The 16,496-nt window shown below is 37.2% G+C and overlaps 1 protein-coding gene across 1 annotated transcript; it reads left to right on the top strand.

The window, feature by feature from the left end:
- The first annotated feature begins 249 nt into the window (after nt 1-249).
- LOC145766093 (uncharacterized) lies at nt 250-16,020 on the top strand. The gene is made up of 13 exons (XM_082577755.1): nt 250-382; nt 3,873-4,014; nt 4,630-4,747; nt 5,063-5,165; nt 5,454-5,530; nt 5,960-9,394; nt 10,529-10,638; nt 11,183-11,326; nt 11,534-11,685; nt 12,188-12,367; nt 12,980-13,216; nt 13,590-13,754; nt 14,270-16,020. The coding sequence occupies exons 1-13, from the start codon at nt 267-269 to the stop codon at nt 14,364-14,366; spliced, it is 5,076 nt and encodes a 1,691-aa protein (XP_082433881.1). The 5' UTR covers nt 250-266; the 3' UTR covers nt 14,367-16,020.
- Nucleotides 16,021-16,496: the final 476 nt, after the last annotated feature.

Here is a 16,496-nt window from a genome sequence, read left to right as displayed (position 1 = left end):
AGTTAGTGCACGGCTTTACTTCCTTGCACTAACTAACAAAGCCAGGTTGCGTATAGTAAAATTTGGTAGAATGGTATTGCTAACTGTTGCTTTTAATTACTTGATCGGTGGCCTAAGAATAATTGTAATAAGTTAGGCTAGTGACTGTTGCTATTAGGCCTATTAACCATTGTCAGAGTTTGCATAGAATCGCAACGTCACACCCAAGATCATGTCAATTTCTGTTGACACCCCATATTGTTTAGATGTTTTCTAATTTCATAACAATGCAACAAGAAAATATTGATACTTTAGACATAAATGGAAAATCCTTACATGGAGAAGGTTCTTTTCAAATGCCAATTGCACAATTTTCAAGTGAAAAACAATTGTTCCGAATAAGGTACGTGCTTGTTGATAAATTTATTACTGTTAGGCTGATAGACTATTTTTATAATCTGAATTCATCAATTTTGTATGCAGTTTTTGTTTATTAACTTGCAGTTTTGAATGAATTTGAATACTTTGAATTTTGAATGTATATAGTTTTTGTTTATTAAAATAGTAGGCTACTGCATTATTATATAGCCCAGGGGTGGGCAAACTTTTTGTACTGAGGGCCACATTTGAAAAAATGTTGCAGCCGGCGGGCCGCACACTCTCATTAGGCTACAAAGTAGGAAAATTTACCCTGTGTGTAAATAAACGCATATTCATATTAAACACAATTTTGTATTTCACACTCAGTTACGGTACGTTTAAAGCTATGCAATCATCATCACAAAAGTTAATGAGACTTGTGCAACTGTTCACAGTTTTTCACAATCTTCTGCAAATTGGGAGCAAGTTTTCTGGTAGAAATCCTCATAACATCATGCAAGTTGGTGTCTGTTAGCAAAGACCTGTTCTTCGACTTGTTTATTTTTAAACAAGAAAATGATTGTTCGCATATGTATGTGGATCCAAACAGTGTCAAAAACTTAGCGACAAAGTTTTTTAAGTTTAAAAACAAATCGTTAGACAATGACTTGTAAAAGTCAGGCAGTGAATCTGACTTAAATTTCTCTTTCAAGTCATTATTTGCTTGCAAGTCCAGCAGTTCCAGCTGTAAATCCTCAGGAGCCGAATAAACTTCTGTAGTGAATGGAGAGCTGAGCATATTAAACTGCGGTTCCAGGTTCTTTAAGTCTTGGAACCTTCTGCCGAATTCGATAGCCGAGATATCCAACTGAACTTTATACTTTGCTGCAAGTTTACCAGAAATGTTTGCTTCTTTCAGCAAAGGAAAGTGACAAAACCTGTTGTTACCAGCTTGTCTGAGGAACAATGACAGCTTCATTTGGAATGATTTAACGTGGACGTACATCTCGTGTGCAAATAAACCATTGCCCTGAAGTTTTACATTCAATTCGTTCAACTTTTCCATGATATCAATGGCAAACCTAAAGTCCAACCTCCACTCTTCATCAACTATGTTGGTACGCACTGAAAGTGAAGAGAAAAACGCACTCGTAAAGGGAATAATATTTTGTCATGTAACCTGTTTAATTAAAACAATAAGTGATGAGTAGGAGTTTCTGCAAGTACCGGCGGGCCGCATAAAGTGGTCTCGCGGGCCGCGTGCAGCCCGTGGGCCGTAGTTTGCCCACCCCTGATATAGCCTACTAGGTAAGTCGGTAAAGGTCCTATACTCGGTTACTCACCCGCTGGGAATGAGAAGTTAAGGTTTGTCATGTTCACCCTGACAATTACACTTTAACAATTGGAAACTTCAGTTTGTCAAACTTGGTGACTCGGCCTGCAATCCCTGCATTAGCAGTTTAAAGCATCTACAACTATATTATATGAACGTACCAATCCAATATTAAGTTTTCAAAGAAGCTTTCCCAGTTTGAAGATAAAGATTTGATCAATCAAATTTTATTACCCTATACTAAGTCTAACTACTAATGAGAATATGATGAAGTCCCTTTCTTTTGGCTGCTTTTCCTTCAGTAGATACGCCCACTCAATTTATCATGTCCTGGGTAGAGGCGAGTATTGTTCTTCAAAATCCAGCTTAAGCCAGGTGTTTAAAACCACTACCAAGTTTGCATTATTGGAAACATCTGATCTGCTGAGACCCCAAAGGAAGCACCTTACCTGTTTAGAGCCATCCCACCTGTGATATACTATTTATGGCATTTCATAAACCATCTACTTACTGATTGAATTGATGCAATTAATTCTTTAACAACGCTTGTAGCATTAATGAAAAAAAGCAAGTGTGTAAAGTGGGTTATTGCTTATTAATTTTGTTTGCTTGAGATGTCTAGTAATCAAATCAATCTCATTTATGAAGAAACGTTGAATAGAGTATTATTCAAACAGCATAGAAACTATCTTAACACTTTGGTATGGTGATTTCTAAGTGTAGTGATGTCACAACAAAGCACTAAAATTAATATCATATAAATACATAGACTCCTTAAGTAAAGGACTGGAACCTCCCATGCTCGGGGTTTGTAACTTGAGTCTGAATGATTAACTTGAGTCCTGGCTAAAATGACTTCTAGAGTAGCTAGAAACACAATCTTGGATTCCATATTAGGGTTTTTGAGGATGGCTGGTTCAATAGTGTTACTTTCAACACCATCTGAGGTCATTTTTAAGGTCAAAATATTATATTTTAAGGTGAAATTACAGAATTTTGCCCATTTTTGCGTCTAAATCATAAAGCAAAACTGTTTGAAAGAAGTCTGCGACGAAATATGATATTGTGCACCTATTGCATCTATTGTGTAAGAAATTTTCTCTACACTGCGTAAGTTCTTTGAAGTTTTTTTTATTTATTTTGGGAAATATTTTTGGGATTTTATATGCCCTTGCAAAACATTGCGGTTCCAAGCTTTTGTGACGTGACAATTTACTAAAATCATAGCTGTAATTTGCATGACAAGACTGAAATGCGTTGCCGGTTTCATTTTGCTGAGTTGTTATCATTTGTAGATGCACCTTTAGCTAGTAATAATGCTGCTTGTACTACTTTAGCTAACATTCTATTGAAAGCTTATGTCCTCAATGTAAGTGACAAAGAAAAGTCTTTGGGATGCCTCAGAAGGCAAGAAAAGCTTTCCAACTAGTGATAGACATTGTATTATGGTGTCATCTTGTTATGTATTGTCAGTTTGTGTATTATATTGTAATCATAGACTCCTTTAGATAATAGCCATAGTGTTGAGAAATACATATGATGTTTATGTAATAGCATATTTTGTCACAGACTTCTTTCAAACAGTTTTGCTTTACGATTTAGACGCAAAAATGGGCAAAAATGACCAAAATTCTGTAATTTGACCTTAAAATATAATATTTTAACCTTAAAAATGACCACAGATGGTTTTGAAAGTAACACTGTTGAACTCGCCATCCTCCAAAACCCTAATATGGAATCCAAGAGTGTGTTTCTAGCTTCTCTAGAAGTCATTTCAGCCCAGAACTCAAGTTAATCTCTCAGACTCAAGTTACAAACCCCGAGATCGCAACATTCCAGTCCTTTACTTAAGGAGTCTATGTATAAATATGTTACTGACTTATTGGCTAAGTGGTAACGTCTGCATGACACTCAAAGGGACATCGGTTCGACATCACTCCAGAGCATGAAGCTGTGTTTTTCAAGATACTGATTTGCTAAAATAACGGGAACAGCTAACTCAATAACATAATGTCTCTTTGCTGCTTTATGTTATCTATAATATTGTATTTGTAATTGTTGTGTATTATATGTTCTAGTAGCGGGCAAAAAGCCAAAAACGATAAATAGACATTTTCTTAAGTTGCCTACAGAGAACTTTTACTTATGTTTCTTGGATACATCGTATTTTTTTTGCAATTCATTGTTGTGGTTTTTTCAGAACACAAGACAATTTGTCAAATGAAAAGCCTCTGATTTCATCACCTAAAACAAACCGATCACGTGCACTTTCAACCCCAGAAATTTCTTTGAACAACAATGCTCAACTTTTTGAAAACTTGTCAAGTGTCATTCAAACAAAGGTTTTTGTACATTACATTCAATTTTTTGTTATGCTTTAATAAATTGGGTCCTACTTATAGATAACACTGGTCAACACAATTTTTGGTGCTACAAAGATAAGAAGGGTTTTGTGGGTTTTCGAGGGTGGGGGATTCGAAAGTGAAGTCCGTTTTCGCATACCGTGTCAATTTTTTTTTACTGCAGCTATCACACTTTAAAGTGTGATGGCTGCAGTGAAAAAAAAAAAATTTTATACTCAAAAACAAACTTTATTTTCGAACCCAGCGATCGAAATTTACCCTAAAAACAATAATTTTGTTCATGCACCAGAAAGTTGGTTTTATATAAATTATATTGACCACTGACCAGTGTAATTTAACTTTATCATTTGCAATTTTTTTCTTTTCAAACAGTTTATTTATTGCACAGCCAATAATGTCATATAATTGTATGAGAATATTTCTGTTTGCATTGAACATGCTTGCAGTTGAGTATGTAGATTGTAAATTCATCTTTCAATGCTCTATTTTGTGTCAAGTATTACTTTTATTGTGTGTCTGCAGATATATTGCACAGTTTTAAATCAATGAAAGCATCGTAAGCATTGTTTTGACAACTGTAATTGTTTCATTAAGCAATTATCAACACCACGGCAATCCAACTCACAAACACATAAAGGTCCCAAGAAACTTGGAAAATTGCGATCAATGAGCACACCTAATATAAAAAAGGATTTAATAAATCCAAAAGGTAGTTAGGCATGTATATTTTTCAAAATTTTATGCACATTAGTTTAGTTTATTTGATTATGTAGAACTATATAACCATATGCCTACTTCATACCATATTGTTTGAGTTCTATAGTATTTTCCGGTATAATGTTGAATTAAACAACTACTTTCAGTTATAAAACAATAACTTGTTTAATGTTTATGTTCTATTTCTACACTATTGTTATTGATATGCGGTACTGACAGAATGCTGTTGGAGACTTGTTACAGCTTTTGACAGCTGAAAGTTGTCTGTGTTTGAATTTACAAGCACCTTTTAATCTTTTTTTGTGCTTAGTTGAAAAACTATTGTCTGTGGACGAATCTGGTGAAGAAAGAGTTGCCACTCCGAACAAGATATTGCTACCAAGTGTTGATCAAAGCTCTAGTCAAACCGTGGGGTATGTGATGTAAAATTAATCAAACTGGTTAGTATAGTTGTTTTCTTTCCACAAAGATAGAGATTCAATTAACTGACAAATGCAGCGGTTGAGAACTAGGTGTCATAAAATAATGGTGCGCTGCAAAAAAATTCCCAGTCTTGTAGGCAAAACACGTGTCTATCGTTTTTCAATTTTTGCTACACTCGACTGCCGAAGTGCCGATAAATGATTCAAATGAACTGGTTTTGTTCAATTCAACTTGTTTTTATTATATTTTCAATTTTAGTGTTTCTTTTAATCTCACAGATTGTTGTTGCAATCTCTATCAAGATCTTCTACGCCATATGAAAATGATGACTTCCCAACTCCAAGAAATAGATTAAGTACTTTGAATTTTTGTGTTGGTTTCACTTCCATACTTTTGATAAAAATACTAACTTTTAATAAAAAATATCGTTCCTGATCCTGCCAAAAATCTTCTCAAGCTATAAGTATTCTATTTTCTTTCCTAGATTCCCCTTTTAAGTTTGTTTATTGGCCTATTTCTTTTTTGCTTCATACATTTAACACGAGGGAGCTCAAGGATGTGTAGTTGGAATTTAGCTTAGAATAAGAATAATCGTTTTTTTGAAAAAGTAACTTCATATTCTAGTTAAGTTTTTGCATGGTTTTAGAAATTTATTGACATACTTCGTTGAAATAAATTTACGTTTGCGAAATGAATCCGTTGGCACCTACAAGTATCAACTCCAAATGAACTAAAGCTGGTTGCAAAGTTGAAACATTGAATTTATCGTCCTATTTGTTTTCAGGCGTAACTCCTACTGGGGGACGACCGTATTTTAGCCAGTACTACTCTCCTCGAAAGTCCAGATCGAACGTCCGTCTTGATCCTTTGAACAAAGCAACTATGAGTAGCGATGACGCTGATCTTGAAGCATCAGTTGCTGAATCTGATCATTTGTCAAGATTTTCTCCGTCTCCACTGCTGACTATCAGCACCAAGGCTCATTACAACTCTGATTTGACGGTTCCTCTTTCTATATCTCCTCCTCCTCTTGGGATTCGCAATAGAAACTCGATTCTTGAACCCTTGTCAGAGAGCGCAGAGTTGTCTCCATTGTTAAACCGACTTTCACCTTCTTCGACTGAGGAAGTAAACATGGAAGCTAAATTTGAGAACCACGTTCCTGTAGCTCCTGATAAGAGGAGTCACACTGTTCGTTCTGTAGATGCATCAGAAGGAAAGGAAGATATTGATTTGGAGAAGGGAGAGTTACAAGATGAGTGGTCGCAAAAGGAAAGTATATCACCTCCTTTGATAAACAAAACTGACAGCCCCACAGAAGCAACAAAGCCAAAAGTGATTGATTTCCAAAGTTTGGTGAATGCAATGTCACCTGACGATAAAGTTGGTATTTCTACACCGACCCACGCAAAAGATATTGCAAAGGAAGCTAACAAAAAAAATAAAGAGGCAAAAAAAATTAGAACTGCTTCTTCAGCAGTATTAGTTCCTGCTTTAAGAACAGAACATTTTCCTATCCGACAACGAAAACCGAAAAGCGCTTCGGTTCTGCAAACCAAACCACAAGATGAAGGGAAATCCAAATCTTTCAATGAAAAAAAACTCATCAGTTCTGGATCCAAAGGCGATTCTACCTCAAATGAACGAAACCATGCTGAAGCAAGATATGTGCATCAGAATCCTGTGCAGGAAGGTAACACTGCATTTTCCAATGGAGCAGTTTCACCAGATTCTGTTTCATCCAAGTCTTCTGAGAAAATAGAGAAAGAATTTAAACAAAAATTTAGCGGCGTTTCCGAAATAATTTCAGCAGAAGAAAAACCTTTAAAAAATCAAACACCTACATCATTAGATCTGCATGTTCCTGAACAGGACGATGCTATCAAAATCACCATCAACCTAAACGCTGAAGAAAGTACCACAAAAGATTTAAAAAAGCAAACTGGTTCTGTTGATACAGGTAGTGCGACATTTCAGTCTTCTGATAAGAACAAAGCTAAGTCGAAACCTTTAAGCAGTCGAGCGGCCGAAGCCACGAATCGTTTGTACAAGCCAGCAACCGCAAGCGCCGCCGACTTGATGTTTAAAGAGAATGTTAAAAAAGCTTCGAAAAGTTTCACTAAAAAGGAGTTCGGCACAAAATCTTCCAAAAAGCAACTGGATCAAAGCAAGGATCAAGCTGCAGTTAAAAATGGAAATAAATCTACAAAAAATACGAAAATGCGGTCAACGAATACAAAGAAAACGAAAAAAACACAAAGTCTTTCGGTCAGTGGCAGCAATGAAGGGATTCATAAGGCAAAGACAAAAAATGCCAATAGCAATGGCTCCAATGAAATAAAACAAAGCACAAAGAGTCAAATTTCAAATCAAACTTTTAAAGACTCGACCTCGGTGGACAATAAAGATCGATTAGAAACAAAGAAGGCAACTAGTGAAAGCAGCGGAGATGCTAGACCAGCAACTACAGGTAGTCTAAGTCAAAATGTATTTCCACACGATGGTGAAACTTCCGTTGGGAGAAAAGGTGTGCTTCAATCGAATTTGACAGGAAAGCATTACAATATCAATGCTGTTCAAACACCTGTGATTGTTGAAGCCTTTCCTTCCCCGTCTGAAAAAATTCTTTTAGAAAAGGTTGGTGCTACCAAACAGCCGGTTCTGTTACCTAAAAGATCGAAAACTGCCTTTGACAAAAAGAAGAGATCTCCTAAATTATCCTCCGCTCTTTTGCGTAACACCAAAGATAAAAAGAATGCTAATAAAAAGAAATTGAAAGGAAGTTGTGACAGCAGCGAAAAACAGTCAAGAGTTATGTCTGCCGGGTTGTCCATCGAGCATCGTGCCAAGGGTCTCAAGCGACAGAAATCGAAAACGAAAGAAGGTGCTCTTGAAGAAGACAATGACATCCCATTTGACTTGGATACGGAAAAACAAGCTTTGATATCCGGCTTGTCGTGGCACGTGATTGTTTCCAAAAGTGAAAATGCTGATCAACTCGTTATCGGCCACGAGGAGCCTGATCATATCGAAATACAGCAGTCACGTGTGAGTGACTTACAGCAACCAGACTCAAGTAGTGAAAATTCGTTAACAATAGTCGATAAGGTTGCGCATTCACATCATTACGGAAAACTGAGTCCAATCCATGAAGTGCATTCCCTGTCGACTGGTTTACCAGATATACCTGAGATGGAGAAAGATGATCAGCATCCTTCACAGCCTGACATGAACTCTAACAACAATAACAGCAATTTCTCCAACCATGATAAAGAACCGCAACAGACGACGACAAGTTTCAGTCCGTCATCTGCTCACCCATCAGGAGATGTCTCGTCTCGTCGTTCTGACCCCCGGCCTGATAGTTCCATGTCCGCACTGAGTTTAAACCTTGACAACAATTTAGCATCAAAACATGTCGCAGAGCTTCCATCCGATCTTTTAGTGAAAGGAACGGCTTGGGAGGAAAGACTAAATAATTTCGTTGAACACCCTGCTGTTGAATCCACCAAAGGTGACGATATGCCTGAATGTGACGAAGAAAATGTTAAAATAGACAATGCTTCGAATTTTGCAAACAACGAACCACCAAGATACGACAGCAGTGACGAAGAAGCTGAGTTTTTTAACTTACTTGATTCAGGAGATTTTTTTGGAGACAATGAAGACGAAAACGATGGTACAATATCAAACGACATCTCAGAAGAAGAGGACAACAACGAATCACAACTGGAAATGTTCCGCAAGCAACTTCAACAGCCACGTTCAGAGATGGATGCCAGGATATTAAGGAGACTGGGCAGTGATTCGGAAGAGGAGAGTTCTCTTAATTCAACTTTAACTTCCACAGTCCAAGGTGATCAAGAAGACGGAAGTCAAATTGACCAATGTGATACAAACAAACCTAACAATCCTAAAATTAACTCATGGACAGACAACGACTCTGACCTTACGCAATGTAGACAATCTAACGATGAACATTTCGATGCTTCCAACAACGAAGCTTACCGGAGTGAAGGCAATGTCACACCTGGCACTTCCAGTACATTGACAGATGAAAATGATCTTGAAAATTTGCGCTCGGATTCAGCTGCCTCCGGATTTTCAAATAACGATTCTGAGGTTGAAATGCTTGAACACATGAGGCGCACTTTGCATGTAGAGCAATCTGATGAATTGGACACGCCTCGCTCTGAGTCAGATTGGAGTATTAATATTGGTGAGTGCTTTCCTATTGTTTTGACATGTAATCACTAGGGCAAGTTTTTGCAACTTTTGCAACTTTTTTTTACAGCTTCCGGCAGCTTCCTAAATACTCAGAATTTATGTGGTATGATGTTTTAAGCTGTTTGTAGGAATTTTATATTGCAACTTTTTGCAACTTTTTTCTATTTTTCATGCAACTTTTTACTGCAACTTTTATCAAGTATTGAGCAAAATGTAAAGGAGTGATTTAAAAAACATGCTATAAAACTGTTTCTAGTACAGCATGGTTCTATTTTCTTTGATTTGCATGACAAAAGCTATGTGATGGATTAGCTGCATCTCAATGTTATCTATGACGCAACAGTTTGCTTGCAAGCTAGAACTTTAACAACCTCAGCAAAGCACGACAGTGCCCGAACTAAATTAGAAGTGGAAGTATGACTTGGCTTTTGGCCAAGCCCGCATAAACGGAAACAGGTTGTGTCTAGTGTTTCGAAGTAAATGAATGGTAAAAAGGTAAATAAATAAATGCAACTTTTGTTAAAATTAAGTGCAACTTTCTCATGTTTTTAGTGCAACAAAAGCTTGCCCTAGTAATCACTAATCACATAACTAGGTTATCATAAGCATTTCGATTTAATCACCTGATGAGTAGGCTACGCTTTTTGTTTATATGGGTGTGCTTAGTTTTTTTCAAATAAGGTGGTCAAGATGTGGCAAAATCGGTTTTCATAAATCATGTCAAAAGTTTAAGTTATTTACAATATAGCCTAATATGAAGAGACTAAAATTTACATACTTTATAAATGTAGATGCAAACGACCTGTTTTAGCCTGATGTTGCTGGTTCGCTGTGGTATTAGCGGTTTGCAGTAGCTTTCGGAACACAGTTCTCTAGTCATGTGCAACGATAAATTTGTCGGTGCAATTGACTAGGGAACTGCATTCCGAAAGCTAGTGCACACCCCTACTTCCACAGCGAACCTCCAACATCAGGCTATAACAGGTCGTTTGTACCTACATTTGTGAAGTAAGCAACGATTATGCTGCTAAAAACGAAACTCATTCTGTTAGTTTTTCTCAAAGTTTACAAGCAGTTTTATTGACGTTGGTTTTAGCCATACGTGACATTATGTGTCTTGTAACAGCAAGCAGTGGTGACAACCATGCGCCGAAAATTGCACGGCAGCTGACCAGGTCTGCATTGGAAAGGCACAACTCGTCATTGATCATCACCAGTGGTTCACAAACTGATCGCGTATGAGATTTCATATATTGATAGTCTAACGGTATTCTAGCTAGTGATGACGAAGCTTTTTACAAGTTAAACTCTAACAGTCTGTGTTGATGATGTGGGAGAGTAGCTTGTATTGTGCATCGTGAAAACTTGAACAAATATTTAAGCTCAGGCTGCGTTCAATAAGCAGCGTACATACACTAGCATAGTTTTTCAACGAGTTTCAGTTGCATTGTAGTAAAAGGTAAAGAATACCATGATACTCGTTAATCGTTCGTGTTTTGAAAAATCTTCGCATTAGATTGCTTGAAACGAGCATTCTAGCTGAATGATTCAGTGTGCTTAGCTTATATCTAAATACAGTGTTAAGACCAGTTGTTTGTTACCAAAAAATAAAAGCTGCGACACAAAAATGTTCAGCAGGAGTAACACCTAAAATATAGCACATGATCACTTGTGTATAGCTGAGTAGTTACAAGTTTCATATCAATTGTGATATTCTGCATCTCTTTTTAATTCGCGTATTTTACAATGGTACTAAATGAACGAATCATAAATTATCCAGGATCTGCTTGATTCTCGTGGCTCTCAACGCAGCGGGACAAGTTACTTCACCTATTCCTCTGTTGCATCTATTGCTGAGCTCAACACAGAGAAGTGCATGGGTTGGAAGAAAGGGCCGCTGATAGATCAAGGCGCATTTGGAAAGGTAGTCTGCCTTTCTCAAAACTAACAATGGGACTTTTGTTTTGTCATTCTTGAGATTATTTTCAAATTAGCAGTAAAAAAAATCGTTTTGCAGTCAACCCCACTTTGTCATAGTCCGTGTTGTTCGACTTTTAAAAAAGGTGATAGAAAGCAATTTATTTGATTATTATTCACCTTGTCCAGCACTGTGATGAACGTTGTTGTGTAGGTGTGGCAAGGTATGACGCACGGCGGCCAATTAATCGCAGTCAAGCAGGTTGAGCTTTCCATATCTTCCCACCATGATGCACAAAAGGAGTTTGAAAGTTTGCAGCGAGAAGTCGACATACTGAAGGATATGCGCCACCCCAATATTGTCAGGTTTGTTGACTACACTGACGAAACTAACCGCCGAAATGTTTTTGTTGTGGCCAAGATAATAATATAAGTTTGATCGTGGTAGTTTTTGCCCTAGGTTTATGTATTCAAGCGAACTTAACGAAGGTTTGCTAAACAAAAGCTGCAACACCACATTAACAACAAGGTACTTCTGCAATATGTGTGTAAAAAATGGCGCTTCAACAACTCGATGTAACGAACACAATTGTGCAAAACGCGATGACTCAAATTCTATTTTCACTTTGGAAGGCCGAGAATATTCCCCGAACGTTCTTTGTTCCAAGCGAGCTTTCGTTAGCTATTCTTTCAAGACACGTCAAATTTAAACAAAGCCGATCGGTTGTCGCCATTGTTTGATTCCGTGTTGTGATTATTTTCATATTGTATCTCGTGTTCACTTTGAGCTCCTTGTCTTGCTTTTTATGTGCTGCGTAAGTGGTTTTATTATCCAATGACATAATCAAGCGATTGCGATATATTGCAGTTTCATTGGTACATGCTTGGAACATAACGTGGTGAGTATTTTCATGGAATTTCTTACTGGCGGTTCAATAGCTGCGATTCTTCGAAACTTTGGAAAGTTGCAAGAAGTTGTTTTCAAACGATACACCCGCCAGATCCTCAAGGGAGTCCAGTACCTGCATGAGAGAAGTGTTGTGCATAGGTCCGTTATGCTGTTCATTTCCGTTTGTTTTTATGAAATGGTCAAGTAAAATTTACGTTTGACGAGAAAGCTTCTTCAACTAAGGCTTAATTCTTATAGCTCATACTTTTAGCACAGATTCGCTCATCGAAAATAGCACTATGAGGCTTCAGCTTGTTTTTAAAGCATCTTTTCTAGCCAACTACCATTATATAACCGTTGACAATGTTTCCCTGAATGGAGTGTTGTCTTTGGAATGCATTTCGTAATGTCACACGCGGAGAGTTGAACAATCTTCGATGAATTGTTTAGTTTCTTGTTGGTATGGTAACGTGAGCTGTAGTTATTGGGTGCAAAGTGTTGAGTTTAAAAAGTTATGTTTCCTTAGACTAGACTGCTGGAGGGCAGCCACGGTCACAATAGAAAGTGGTCATTCATATTTAAATTAAATTGAGCGGAATAATTCGACTCCAGCAAAGACCTTTAAAGTTTAACGCGGATGCTACAATACTGGATTAAATTGTTTTTTGTTTTTCTATTGTCATGTATTTATACCCTAAGCCTATCAAGTTAAAAAAGTTGGTTGATTTAGCAAGCGGTCAATCAATTTGGCATGTTTATATACACATACAGGGATATCAATGGAAATAATATCATGTTGTTGCCAAATGGAATCATAAAACTAATTGACTTTGGATGCTCAAAACGTCTCCACCAGCGGTCAGTTGCTTCGTCGTCACGGAACAGTGCGTCTTCCTCTAGCGGAAACGCAACATTTGATCGACAATTGAAGTCCGTGGTTGGCACGCCATACTGGATGGCGCCAGAGGTTATCACCGGCAATGGGCATGGCCCGAAATCAGATATATGGTCAGTTTGAATTAGTGTTTTCGTTATAGTCTGATATACTATAGCCTGAAGGAAAGGTACAGCGAGTGGATAACTTCTACTATGGTGTCGGAACTGAACTGCGACGACCTGCTGTTTGGCGTTTGCATATATTGCGAAGATAGTGGTTTGATCCAATAATGCTTTATTCTATAGCCTACTTTTTACGGCAGTTTTTACCAAATCCAGTAAATTATCAAAAACTGAATGCAATGGCATTGCAACTACAACAAAAGTTTTTTGTCATTTTTAATTCTGAAACTTTACATATTGAACTATACTTGTTGTTAGGCCTACTTATATAAAAAATACCTCTTCTCGTATGTAGTTTTGTTAATTGTTGATTTTCCATCAGGAGCATCGGTTGCACAGTGATAGAAATGGCCACCACCCGTCCTCCGCTACACGATATGTCCAGCATCGCTGCCATGTTCCACATTGGTGATGGCAGGCCCATGCCTGGTTTAACCCGAGATCATTCGCGGTCTGCTCGATCCTTTGTGGTGCAGTGTTTGCGACAGTAAGTAGTTGCCTGTGTTCTTGTATTTTCATCTTTCACAGCTACCTCATCCGTGTATTGCAATGTCATACTGCAAGTACATTGCTCAGCCATTGCCAGTCTGATTTTGCGTACAGAGCATATCAAATTTGCAGATCTGTTTAATATTTACTTTTCCTTTCCTTTTGACAACTTGTAACTATTGCTTTATGTTTGCCGGTGGTCTTTGATGTCACTTTCAAGGTCGTCATCATTACTTCCCAATGCAAACAGTTGAGCATTGTGGAAACCTCTGCCATCCAGCTTTGCTGGATTTTGTAAACAGAGAGCACGTAGTTAATGTCATAACGTCTTGGGTCACACAAAATTTTATGTCTATTCAACGTTTGCAAACGTAAGATATATGAATAAACACAGGTGATAAATTTTGTTTAAATAAATTGATGCCTCAGGTATTTCTTCGATTCAATAACAGAATTGCTTGTTTACTTAAAAGCTCCATTGCCATTGTGTTTAAACAATCACTTCTGTTACAGTGATCCACAGCTGAGACCTTTTGCTAATTCGCTATTGAGTCATAAATTTCTTCGAAACTCACGGGAAAATACTTCAAGTGAAAGCATTGCCACGTGAGGACAATATTTCCTTTACGGAATCTCACATCTACGTCATCGAAGGGTTAAGCAGACGCTGATTCTATTCGTGTGCTGGGATTGTAAAAGGTACCCAAGAAGCTTGACTACGCTTGGGGTGTATGGATTGAAGCATATATCGAAGACTTGCAATCCCCCTTCCGTCTTATCAGATTTTCTGTTGGAGCTACGTTTACACTGTCTACCTCTGATGTGACACGAACTAAATATATGTCATCGGATGGTTTAAAGATGTTGAAAATATTCACAAGTATTGTCATCCCTGATATGAAGACATTACTCTGGTTACAACAATTGGGAGATGTTGCCTGAATTGCTGCTTCATAAGCAAGAAGAAGCAGAGAATATGTTTTACAACTTAAAAAGAAGGACAGTTTTCACTAACACTCCTAGATAGGCTAAGTATTGTGTCACATATGTGCATTATCGATCTTGCTTTCATAATTAATCAATAGCCTGTACATTCAAAGAATGTGATAATTTCTTTGTGGCAGTTAAATTTAAAATCTCCACATCGAAAATTCTAGTTTGCTTTTTGCACGTGATTCTCAGCTGTCGTGTGCTATAACAAAGGTTACTTATACATAGCAGCCTAATATCTTCAAACTGTTGATAATATGGTGTAACTTATCTGTTAAAAGGCAAACATTTTGAGTTATTCAATGAATTATCTTTATTTAATGTTTATTCTTCATGTTGCTGAATATCTACCTTCATTTTATGTCTAACAAAAGTGTTTTTATATAAAAAGATATTTTACTGTTTATACGATTTCCTTTTGCAATGAAGTTCCCAAGATAATGTTGCACAAATCAAGCTATTACCAGTCGCTCCACTGTTTCATATACATGGTGTTTTTGTCTTCCGTCTGCATTTTTCTACGTTCAAAGACTTGTGAAGAAGTTTTATTGTAGCATCGTGTTTTCACTTTATCCAATCGTTTTGAAGTTCTGAAAAATTCATCGCTTGTTGTTTTCAATGTTTTGCTCAAAATTTGGTTTTTATACTGCCAAAATTATAGTTTATTTTACTATGTGGTGGCTATGCATGCAATCTGTGGTTTGTACATAGCGAGAAATATACGCGGCATATTTTTTTAATGTGTTGTGTTGTGGTTCGAGCAGCCTTCTTAGTTCTTATACAAGTAAAAATGAATTGTTATAAAATTAGGTGAACAACTGAACATGGTCAATGTTTAATTATAATGTTGCAAAAGAAATATGGCAACCACAGCAACTGCGTTCAAAAACACTAACAAATCTGTCCTGACTCCTCTCCATTTTGTGCTCACGTTTAGCCTACACCAGAAGTGCAGCCTACGGAAGCCGGAATTTTGGAGATTTAAGAGCCGAAGTCTCGGTTTTTGGCCGTAGCCGGAGTCTGAAATTCTTGGCCAAAACAGGTGCCGAAGTCTGTTTTTTTTTTGGTAAAAATGGAACGAAACAAAACAAAAAAATCGCGAAGGTAAAAATTTTACCGCGACTTTAAAACAAAATTGGCCTGATTCCACATGAAAACCGTGGAACTGGCAACCTTTCCTAAACAACCTTTTTAAATTTATTCTTCAAAATGCATAATAATCAATATTTCTCATATATCGTAACCTTACCAGATAAAAATCAGATTCACCATTGTTCAATGCACGTTCTATTAAATTTCGTTGTTATTTCGTCGTTGTTGTTCGTTATTTGTGCATTTGCAGTTGGTGTATTATTTCGTTGTTTTGGATATGGACAGTTTTGTCTGATGCAAATAAATATTATTATAATTGTTTAATAGCCTATACTCGTAATATCAGAGTAATATGACGCCGGCGCCGAGTCAGACTGCGCTCGCACTCTAAGCCATCCAGTGGTGCCAGATGTCACCCCTGTAGCAGATTAAAACTCATTCGCTACAGTTTTTTTATACTTGCTATTTTTCGGGCTTTTTCAGAAATATTTTTGCTAAAATTTATTAAGACCCACTACAAGTCATAAAATATCAATAGCCTAAATATGAATATTATGGACATTACTTTAATAGAAACAAGTAAATATCCATTTGGCATTTTTTGTCTGCCCGCCACGTTAGCTCAGTGCCGGATTAACTATAGTAGCAGATGTAGCAG

This window comes from Aplidium turbinatum, chromosome 1, assembly GCF_918807975.1.
Source record: "Aplidium turbinatum chromosome 1, kaAplTurb1.1, whole genome shotgun sequence".
Taxonomy (NCBI): Eukaryota; Metazoa; Chordata; class Ascidiacea; order Aplousobranchia; family Polyclinidae; genus Aplidium; species Aplidium turbinatum.
This window is presented reverse-complemented; position numbering and strand designations above follow the sequence as displayed.